This window comes from Eptesicus fuscus, chromosome 13 (genome assembly GCF_027574615.1).
Source record: "Eptesicus fuscus isolate TK198812 chromosome 13, DD_ASM_mEF_20220401, whole genome shotgun sequence".
Classification (NCBI taxonomy): Eukaryota; Metazoa; Chordata; class Mammalia; order Chiroptera; family Vespertilionidae; genus Eptesicus; species Eptesicus fuscus.
Genome location: NC_072485.1, coordinates 1643488 through 1654567, shown reverse-complemented (window position 1 = coordinate 1654567; position 11080 = coordinate 1643488). Strand labels below are relative to the sequence as shown.

Genomic DNA, 11080 nt, shown 5'->3' with positions numbered 1-11080 from the left:
ATTTGACCCTGAATACCTGCCAGAGGAAAGTGTCAAAATGTTTTAAAAAGGAAAATGAGCACTGGCTGGATAGCTCAGTTGGTTAGAGCATCATCCTCATACACAAGGTCCTGGGTCTGAAACAACCAATGAATGCTTGAACAAGTGGAGCAGCAAATAGATCTCTCTCTCTCTCTCTCTCTCTCTCTCTCTCTCTCAAGTCAACAAATTAAAAAAACATTTTTTAAAGAAAGGAAAATGAGGGACACCTCTTCTGAGACTTCTGTTTAAAAATGGAGCTGCAGCCGAAACCAGTTTGGCTCAGTGGATAGAGCGTCGGCCTGCGGACTCAAGGGTCCCAGGTTCGATTCCGGTCAAGGGCATGTGCCTTGGTTGCGGGCACATCCCCAGTAGGGGGTGTGCAGGAGGCAGCTAATCGATGTTTCTCTATCATCGATGTTTCTAACTCTCTATCCCTCTCTCTTCCTCTCTGTAAAAAATCAATAAAACATATATTTTTTTAAAAATGGAGCTGCAAAATATTTTAAATATTTTTGTCATCCAAATGGTAGGGGAGGGGGGACTAGAGAGCAACCAAAAGACTTGTATGCATGCATATTATCATATCCAATGGACACAGGCACTGGGACGGTGGGGGCTTGCCCAGGGTGGGAATGGCTGGGGGCGGGGGTAAATTGGGGAAAAAGAAGACATATGTAAAACTTTAGACAATAATAAAAATAAATAAATATTTTTGTCATCTATTACTGCTAATAATGGATATGTATTGTTGAGCACTTTCTAAGTAGGAGCATTTAGATTATATAATCTTATTTATTAATATACTAGTGGCCCAGTGCACAGATTTGTGCACATTGAAAGGAAAATAATTAGAAGAAATATTTTAATATTGCTATTTGCCCTTTCTCCCTCAGTGCTTGAGAGCTGGGCGGCAGCCCCACCCCCCGCCACCACTGCTGGTTGCTGCCTGTGGGTCGATGGATGGGTGGGGGTGGGGGCCCTCACACCCGCCTTGGCCTGGTGCAACCTGCTCACCTGCTCCACCATCCTGCCATGGTCCCGCTCTCTCTCGTCAGGGCCTGTTGGGGCCGGCAGCACCTCCACTGGCACCAGCTGCCAGCACCATCCATGTTCCATGCCGCCCCCTGGTGGTCAGTGCACATTATAGTGAGCGGTCAAACTCCTGGTCTCCTGGTTGAATGACCGCCCGAGGGGGCAATTTGCATATTAGGCTTTTATTATATAGGATTGTCTTCTTCACAACTTTATGGTAGATGTTGCTGCCAATTTACAAATTAGGAAACTAAAGCTTAGAAGAATTAAAGGAATTGCCTAAAGGTACTCAGCTAGTAAGTGCCGAAAATGGGAGTCAAATGCAAGTCAATCTAATTCCCAAGTCTCTGCTTTTCACCATTATGACATACTGCCTCTAAGGTACTTTTCACAAAGCATGCTTGCAGGGGTGCTTTGCTTATACAATTTAATTCAGTTAATGTCGTATTTCCAAAGAACCAGTATCAATTGATCTTTCAGAGCTTTGGTGGTCCACATTAAAGTCTCTCGTCATTGATGTTTCTCTCTCTCTCTCCCCCTTTCCCTTCCTCTCTGAAATCAATAACAATATATATATATATTTTTTTTTAGAAAAAAGAAGGGAGAGAGACATTGATGTGAGAGAGAAAAATTGTCTTCCATACTCACCTGGACTGGGGACCGAACCTGCAACCCAGGTATGTACCCTGACCAGGAATTGAACCAGCAATGTCCTGGTGCACAGGGTGATGCTCAACCAACTGAGCCACTCTGGCTGAGTGATTTTTACTTTTAAAAATAATTAAGAACTTGTTCATCTTTTTGAAAAAAAAAAAAGTGCTTTTTATAACAAAGGGAACAATGCAGTTTGACATACATCCTTTTAGACATGCAAAGTTTCAAAACATGGAAGCTTTGCCACCGGAGGTGGATTTGAAATGAGTAAGAGTGAGAATTCTGTAGTGCAGTGGTGAAGGGACCAGGTTCTGAAGTTGAGCAGCCTTTATTCCAGTTCTAGCTTTGATAGTTTCTCGCCCTGAGATCGGTGGTAGATTAGTTTTCCTCTTTGTACCTTGTTTTTCCCACCTGTAAAATAAAAATATTAATAGTTCCTACCTCCATGAATTCTTGTGAGGATTAAATGAGATAATCTGGGTGGATGATTTAGGGTAATGCTTGGTCTACTGTAAGTGCTCAATAAATATTAAGGGATACACAGGAGATAAAGAGAGACAGGTGTGTCACAATGGGAAAAGCTGGGTTTGAATCCTGCTTCTATCCCTTACTGGCTCTGTGAGTCTGGACAAGTGCTTAACTTATTGGATCCTCAGTGTCCTTACCTGAATTATTGCAAAGGAGAAGCGATAATATGTGTCAAGTACCAGACACAACGTAAGTGCTCGTGCCCTGGACAGGTGGCTCAGTTGGTTAGTGTCGTCCCCATACGCCAATGTTGTGGGTTTGGTCCTCAGTCAAGGCACATACAGGAATCAACTGGAGCCTTGGCTGGTTTTCTCAGTGGTTAGAGCTTCAGCCTTTGGACCAAAGGGTCGTGGGTTTGATTCCCAGTCAAAGGCACGGACCTCAGGCGCGAATGGGAGGCAACCAATCGATGTGTCTCTCTCACATCAATGTTTCTCTCTTGCTCTTTTCCCCTCCTCCCTCTCTTCCACTCTCTCTCTAAAAATCAATGGAAAAAATGTCCTCACTCACTCCTTGGGTGAGGAAAAAAAAAAAAAAGAAAGGAAAAAACAATCAACTGGTGAATGCATAATTAAGTGGAACAACAAATTGATGTGTGTTTTTTCTCTCTGCCTTCCTCTCTCTCTAAAAATAAAGAATTGTAAAAAACACTCAATAAATTTGCTGTTTATCCATTACTGCAGCAATGGATGAGTGCTGTAGTTAGTCAGTGATATGGGATAAAATGATATAGGGGATAACTGCTGAATCCTATATGCTCTAAGCATTTGGCCTGGGAGAACTACCAACACCACAGAAGAGTGGATTTGACCCTTGCTTCTGTTATATACTGGCCTAGAACTTTGGGTAAATGTATTAAACTTGTCATCATTTTCTTCACCTACAAAATGTACAGTAACTGCCCTGATTCCTGCACACTTAAAAAAAGGATGTAATTTACAAGCCATAAAAATGTACCTTTGTAAAGTGTACTGCAAATCACAAAGTTGTGCAATCATCACCGTCCAACTCCAGAACATTTCCATCACTCCAAAAACATTTTTATCACTCCAAAAAACAAAACTCACTCCCCATTCCTTCCCTTTCCCACCTCCTTACAGCCCTACATGCTATCTCTATGAATTTGCCTATTCTGGATGTTTCATATAAATGGAATCATATAGGATGTGATCTTCTGTGACTTGCTTCTTTCACTGAACATATGTATTTTTTGTTTCTTAAAGCATTTTAAAAAATCAATTTTATACAAAGGAAAGGAGAGAGGAAGAAAAAGAGTCGGGGGGAGAAACATCAATGTGAGAAATAAACATGAATTGTGTGCGGGATGACGTTCCAACCAACTAAGGCACAGCAGCCAGGGCTGACACAGTATTTTTCGGGTTCATCCATGTTGTATAATGCATCAGTACTTCATTCCTTTTTATGACTAATAGTTCATGGATAACATTTTGCCATCCATTCACTTATTATGGACGTTTGGATTGTTTCTACTTTTTGGCTATTATGAATAATCCTATATAATAAAGAACTAATATGCTAATTAGGCCAGAAGGCAGAATGACCTTCCGGAATGACCAGTGGCCTATGCTCTATGCTTGCACAAATTTCGTACATCGGCCTCTAGTGCTTCTGTAAATATTAGTGTACACTCTTTTGTGTGGACATGTTTTTAATTTTCTTGGGTATATATACCAAGGAGTGGAATGGCTGGGTCATGTGGTAACGATTGTACTCCCCCCGCAGCAGTGCATGAGGGTTGTTTTCTCCACATTCCCACCAGCATTCTCAGAGCTATCCAGTGGCTGTGGAGTGTTGTTTCATGGCGATTTTGATTTGCATTTCCCTAAGGATGTTGAGCTTCTTTTATGTGCTTATTGGCCATATGCAGATCCTGTGGAGAAATGTTAAAATTGGATTATTTGGCCCTAGCCCAGTGGTCAGCAAACTGCAGCTCGCGAGCCACATGCGGCTCTTTGGCCCCTTTAGTTTTTAGCAAAGGCCAGCTTAGGAGTCCCCTAATTAAGTTAATAACAATGTACCTACCTATATAATTTAAGTTTAAAAAATGTGGCTCTCAAAGGAAATGTCAATCGTTGTCCTGTTGATATTTGGCTCTGCTGACTAATGAGTTTGCCGACCACTGGCCTAGCGGGTTTAGCTCATCCGCCGGTGCACCGAAGGCTCCTTCCCACCTGGGCCCTGGGCCCGGCACGCAGGAGGCAGCCAAGAGATAAGACATCCATATCTCTGTCTTTCCCTCTCTCTGAAAATCAGTGGAAAAATAGCCTCGGATGAGGACTTAAAAAAAAAAAGTTTATTGTTTAAAGTATTACACATGTCCCTTTTTTTTCCCCATTGACCCCCTCCAGCCTGCCGGTCCTCCGCCCAGGCCCCGGGTGAGGATTTCTGTAAAAAATTGGATTCTTTGTTGTTGAGTTGTGAGAGTTCTCTACATATTCTGGACACGAGTCCCTTCAGCACCCGTTACTGCCCACATTAAATGAGAGAAAGGCCGTGAGAGCTCTGAACGGTGAGAGGTGGCACCGCTTAAACCCCCCGGCCCAGCCTCCGTCTCGCCCACCCCGCCCCCGCGGTCTCCCCGCCCCCCGCCCTTTGACCCGCGCCGCTTCCGGTTGGAGACGTGGCTCAAGGGCCGCCATCTTGGCAGTGGGTGAAGCGGCCGCGGCTCCTGTCAGGGGCAGCAGGTCCCGTCTGCCGGTGCGCCCCGTGCCCCGAGCCCGCCAGCCCAGCCCTGCGGAGCCGCCGCGAGCGCAGCCGCGTCCTCAGGATGGTAGGTCCGGGCCCGGGCGCTACCGGCCCGACCCCTCCAGGGCCCGCAGCCGGCCTTCCCCGCCGCCCGGGAAGCAGCCCTGGGCCCGACCTCCCCGGGTCCGGGACCCGCCTCAGTCGCGGTGCCCGCGCCCCTCCCCCACACCGGGCCCCTCTGCCGCGAGCCGGCGCGGGCCGCCGGGGTCGGGTCTGCGGGAGCCTCGAGGGGCGCCCCTGGGCCCCGCGCCGCGGTCGTCGCGCCCATCCAGCCCGCCCTGGGGTGCCCGGGCTCGGCAGGTAGACTGTCCGCCCTCCCTGCCCTCCGTCACCGGCTCCCTCCCCTCCGCGGTGCTCCGGGTCCAGGGGCGCTCGGACGTCTTTTGTTTGTTCCGAAGAGGGAAACGGGCGAGTTAGGAGGGAGGCGCCGGGCAGGCGGAGTCACCTCGAAGCCGACTCCGTGGACCGAGTGCCCCGAACCGCCCGCGAACTGCGGGCTACAGGGCCTACGTGGACCCTTGTCGCGGCGGTGGGGGCACGGAGGGCACCGCGCGAGTTGTAAGGAGCTCGGGCTCTCGGGCTTGGGTCTTGGAGACGTGATGGCTCAGGTGACGTAGAATGTGTGTGCGGATCTAGGGAGAGGGTGGGCGGTGGGCCCTGCCCCCTGCCCCCTGCCCTCTGCCCCCTGCGGCCTCTCTCCGGGCCGGGGTGGAGGTGGAAGTTCCTGTGGGCGGGGACGGGCCACCCTGCTGACTCCGCCGAACCGCGCTGTCCCTGCAGCGAGCGGGTCTTTGTGAAGCTGGAGAAATGCTTTAGTAGTTGTTTTTTAGTGCACTTTTATGTCCTCAGTCTTTTGTAGGAAGGTTTTATCTCTTTTATAATATTTTAGTAGATTAATTGATTGAAAGGATCTTTCTACACACTGAAGAGAGCACAGTGTGTAATCCGGGGCAATCATATTAAGTTCTATCGACAGCCTTTTACATGGGGACTTGGGTGGGGGATTCATGCTTGGCCTATTAAATACTGAAACGTTTTTTCAGCTTTAGGCATATAAATTGCGTCAAGCAGGTTTGCCTCATAAAACTTTCATGTTGGACATAAAAATTTCCCAAATCTCCTCTTTTCATTTTCACTAGGAGGCTCAGTATTTGGATAGTAATTTTTGAACTTTTTCTTTAACATCCCGGTTGTATTTGTAGGGCATTTTAGAGCATATTCTAATTTTAATAGCAAAATTTAAGCATATATATGTATATATGTGTGTGTGTGTGTGTGTGTGTGTGTGTGTGTAAAGGTGATCTTTACAAAAAGATGTTGGAATGTTCTTGGCACTTAGTACAGTAACTTTTCACTTACTGTCATCAATAGACTAGGGGCCCAGTGCACAAATTCGTGCACCTTGAAAGGAACTGTGGGCTGTGAGGCTGCACTGAGCACAGGGCTGGGTCTCAGCCCATCCTCCGTGGCCCCCGGTCCTCTGTCTGCTGCTACTGCAGCTGCCATTTCTACATACTGACAGCGCCCGCCCTGCTCACATCTGCTGAGGGTGTGGAGCCATTGGGGCCTGCGCTAGCAGCTAGTGGGAGCAGCGGCTGCTGCCCTGATAGCCCCTGAGGAGCAGGGGGAGGTGGAGAAGCCCTGAGGGGTGATCGGGGCCGGCACCAGGCGCCAGCAGCAGGTGAAAGTGGTGGCTCTAGCACCAGCAGCAGGTGTGAGCGGGTCTGGCGCCGGCAGCAGGTACGAGCGCTGGGTGGGACTGTGGCGTGCAGGACCAAAGAATTTTCAGTAACCACCAGAGGCTCTCCCCAATGACAGCGACCAGCGCCCCACCTTGGTCTGGCGCCCTTGCTCACCTGCTCCACCATCTCACTGTGGCCGACACCTGCCATGTTCCACACTCTGCCGCCTGCTACCGACGCCCGCTATGTTCCACACACACCCCCTGGTGGTCAGCACGTGTCATAGTGACCGGTTGTTTGGTTGTTCCGTTGTTCTGCCATTCGGTCTATTTGCATATTAGCCTTCTATTATATAGGATTCTGGGACTTGAAGTGAAATGACATAAAGAAACCAGTTTTACTGTAGGCTCATTGATATAAATAGGAATTAGGTTTTCATGGCATCTCATCAACATTTTAATGACACAATCTAGAATGAAACAATGTTATTTGGAGACCTGCTATATTTTTAGTTCATTGATAACCAACGGATGGTAAAGTTCTAGGTGTTGGTGATAAAACATAAAATAAAAAACTACATGTTATTTGGACACGTGTGCAAAAACATACAGTTGTGTCATGTTTAAATATGCATATGTCTCTGAATTATTTGGGACTTGGTATGATCTAGATACCCTAAGATTTATGTATTCTGAAGAACAGCATCTCAGTACATTCTGCTCTGTTGAGTCGTAAGATACTATTATTTCTGCGTAATGTTTTTGGATCCTATTCCTTTATGAAGATATCCCTGGATAGTAAAAATGTCCAAATAAGTGACATTTTATAATATTTTTTGGATCTAAAACTTGTTTGTGAAAGTTGGTTTCCCCCCATACATTTTATTTAAAAATTTTAAGTATCTAGAAAAGTTGAATTTTATCGTGAACACCCCTATAACCACCAGCTAGATTCTATAATTAACATTTCATTATACTTGTTATATCACACATCTAATCATCCATTCCTTTCTACATATTTTTATTTTATTTTATTTTATGTTTCTCGATTATTATATACATCTTTTTAAAAAATGCAATTCAGAGTAAGTTGTAGACATCAGTTCATTATTTTTTAAGAATTCTTTATTGTTGAAGGTTTTACATATGTCCCCTCTTTTTCCCCATTAAACCCCCTGCAGTTCCCCTTCTTTCCCCCCAGGCCTTCACCACCCTCCTATTGTCTGTGTCCATGGGTTATGCATAGATGCATAAGGGGTCTTTGGTTGATCACCTCCCACCCACTCATTCTCCCCCATCTCCTCTCCAAGACCCCGCACTCTGCTCCATGCTTCCATGGCTCTGGGTCCACTCCGTTCATCAGTTTATTTTGTTACGTGCATTCCTCATATGAGTGAGATCACGTGATACGTGTCTTTCTCTGACTGACTGACTTCACTTAGCATGAGACTCTCCAGGTCCCTCCATGCTGCCTCCAAGGGTAAGAGACCCTTCTTTTTACTGCTGCATCGTATTCCATGGTGTGAATGTCCCACAGCTTTTTTATTCACTCGTTTACTGATGGGCACTTGGGCTGTTTTCAGATCCTAGCTTTGTAAATTGTGCTGCTATGCACATAGGGGTGCATCCATCCTTTCTGATTGGTGCTTCGGGTTTCTTAGGATATATTCCTAGGAGTGGGATCCCTGGGTCACATGGAAGTTCCATATTTAATTTTTGAGGAAACTCCATACTGTTTTCCGTAATGGCTGCACCAGTCTGCATTCCCACCAGCAGTGCACTAGGCTTCCCTTTCCTCCACATCCTCGCCAGCACTTGTCATTTGTTGATTTGTTGATTTGTTTATGGTAGGTGTCGTTTTGATTTGTATCTCACTGATGATCAGTGGCTTTGAGTATTTTTTCATGTCTCTTGGCCATCTGTATGTCCACTTGGAGAAGTGTCTATTTTTTTACTGGATTGTTTATCTTCCTTTTGTTAAGTTGTATGAGTTCCTTATATATTTTGGGTATTAACCCTTTATCAGATGTATCATTCCCAAATATGTTCTCCCATACAGCGGGCTCCCTTTTCGTTTTGGTGATGGGTTTCTTTTGCTGTGCAGAAGCCTTTTATTTTGATGTATTCCCATTTGTTTATTTTCTCCTTAGTTTCCTTTGCCCTAGGACAGTGGTCGGCAAACTCATTAGTCACAGAGCCAAATATCAACAGTACAACGATTGAAATTTCTTTTGAGAGCCAAATTTTTTAAACTTAAACTTCTTCTAACGCCACTTCTTCAAAATAGACTCGCCCAGGCCATGGTATTTTGTGGAAGAGCCACACTCAAGGGGCCAAAGAGCTGCATGCGCCTCACGAGCCGCGGGTTGCCGACCACGGCCCTAGGAGATGTATTCATAAACATATTGCTGGAGATATCTGGGATTTTGCTGCCTATAGTTCCTTCCAGAATTTTTATGGTTTTCCGACTTACATTTAAGTCTTTTATCGATACAGGTTGATTTATGAGAAAAAAAAATTATTTTGCCAAGCTCAGTGGTTGAGCAATTGACCTATGAACCAGGAGGTCATGGTTCGATTCCTAGTCAAGGCACATGCTCGGGTTGCTGCTAGATCCCCAGTGTGAGATGTGCTGGAGGCAGCCGATCAGTGATTCTCTCTCATCATTGATGTTTTTCTCTCTCTCTTGCTCCCTTTCTCTCTGAAATAAATAATAAAAATAGATTTTAAAAAATAGATTTCCTTTAGCTTTAGTCACTGAAATTAGTACAAAACATCCTATGCTGTGAAGTCCTAGTAGAGAAATAAATGAACAAATGCAAAAACACATGGCTTATGATGACCTTGTTATAAAAAAAGAAATATAAGTATTAAAAGGGCATCTTTTTTTTTTCTAGTTTTCTGCAAATTAATTAGAACATGTTCTTATTTTCTTAACATTTGTAAAGTATCATGATAGTCATTTTTTTTCTTAATGAATTTGCTATTAAGTCTCATTGCAGCACCAATCTGTAAAATATTTGCTTTTCTACAGAGTGCTGTTTTTTTCTTATTTAAGTACTAGAGGCCCAGTGCACGGCATTCGTGCACTGGGGTGGAGGGGTCCCTCAGCCCAGCCTGTGCCCTCTCGCAGTCCGGGAACCCTTGGGGGATGTCCGCCTGCAGAGGCGGGAGATGCTGCTGCCACCAATGCTGCGTTCGCCAGCTGTGAGCCTGCTGGGGAGATGGGCTTCTGGCTGAGCGGCGCTCCCCTGTGGAGTGCATTGACCACCAGGGGGCAGATCCTGCATTGAGCATCTTCCCCCTGGTGGTCAGTGCATGTCATAGCGACCAATCGTTCTGCAGTTTGGCCAATTTGCATATTACCCTTTTATTATATAGGATAGGCATTGAGTAAACTTACTATAGTGTCCACGTTAAGTAAAAGTGATCACATTAAGTTCAGTTCCCAAAAGTTATTAAAAAGCTAGATTTGGGTTTGTATGATTGACCTACACATGATGGGGGAGGAACTGAAATCCTACACAGTAATAACTGTTCCCAATTAGGGGATTATTGCTTTCTCCCCTTTTTCATTTATAATACAGCAACTGCACAGCTATTGTATTCTTGATGTATCTTTTTTATTGTTTGAGAGGACAACAAAAAATGAAAGTGATTTTCTTCTTTTTTAAAAATAATATATTTTATTGATTTTTTTACAGAGAGGAAGGGAGAGAGATAGAGAGTTAGAAACATCGATGAGAGAGAAACATCGATCAGCTGCCTCCTGCACACCCCCTACTGGGGATGTGCCTGAAACCAAGGTACGTGCCCTTGACCGGAATCGAACCCGGGACCCTTGAGTCCGCAGGCCGAAGCTCTATCCACTGAGCCAAACCGGTTTCGGCGAAAGTGATTTTCTTGAGTTTCTACTGGTTTGCCATTTATTTATTCAAATAGGAAGTTCACTATAGAAGCTAAGAATGATGTCCTTTTATTATTGTTCTCTACAAGCTTTTGTTTCAGAACAAAAACTTGTGATTAGCTTAAAACTCTCACTGAGTAAATTTTCAAGTTGTAGATTTTGTATATGGTCTGGATTTTATTTTAATCTTCCCTTTTTTTAAATCTGTGATTACTTCATACAAAGACAAAATGGTCCTCTGTGACAGTTGTAGAAACTATCCTTAATATGATCATGAATTATGATGGAGAAAGTGGCTACTTAATTCTGGAACTGAGGAATACTGAAGCAATTAGGGGTTGGAGAATGTCCCTGACATTTTTTCTTTAGGGAATTGTGCATATATTTATGATGAATTACTACCTGTTATTCTTGGACTGCTATTACTGGTAGGGATGATAGGCACCTATCTCTATCCCACACAAATACTGTTCACACATGATTTGTTTTGG

The 11080-nt window shown here is 44.9% G+C and overlaps 1 protein-coding gene and 1 long non-coding RNA gene across 3 annotated transcripts in view; one reads left to right on the top strand and one right to left on the bottom strand.

Moving 5' to 3' along the window:
- Positions 1-1857: 1857 nt before the first annotated feature.
- LOC129151185 (uncharacterized) lies at positions 1858-5622 on the bottom strand. Its single transcript, XR_008557935.1, has 3 exons — positions 5447-5622; positions 3928-4126; positions 1858-2118 (listed from the first exon to the last, which is right to left on the bottom strand). It is a non-coding gene; the product is annotated as an uncharacterized LOC129151185 (long non-coding RNA).
- ARCN1 (archain 1) overlaps positions 4863-11080 on the top strand; it is a 27515-nt gene continuing 21297 nt past the window's right edge. For both annotated transcript variants that reach the window (XM_054725167.1, XM_054725168.1), the window contains exon 1: positions 4863-5026. In XM_054725167.1, the coding sequence (XP_054581142.1) occupies positions 5024-5026 (3 nt within the window). In that variant the 5' untranslated portion in view covers positions 4863-5023. The remainder of the gene's footprint in view (positions 5027-11080) is intronic.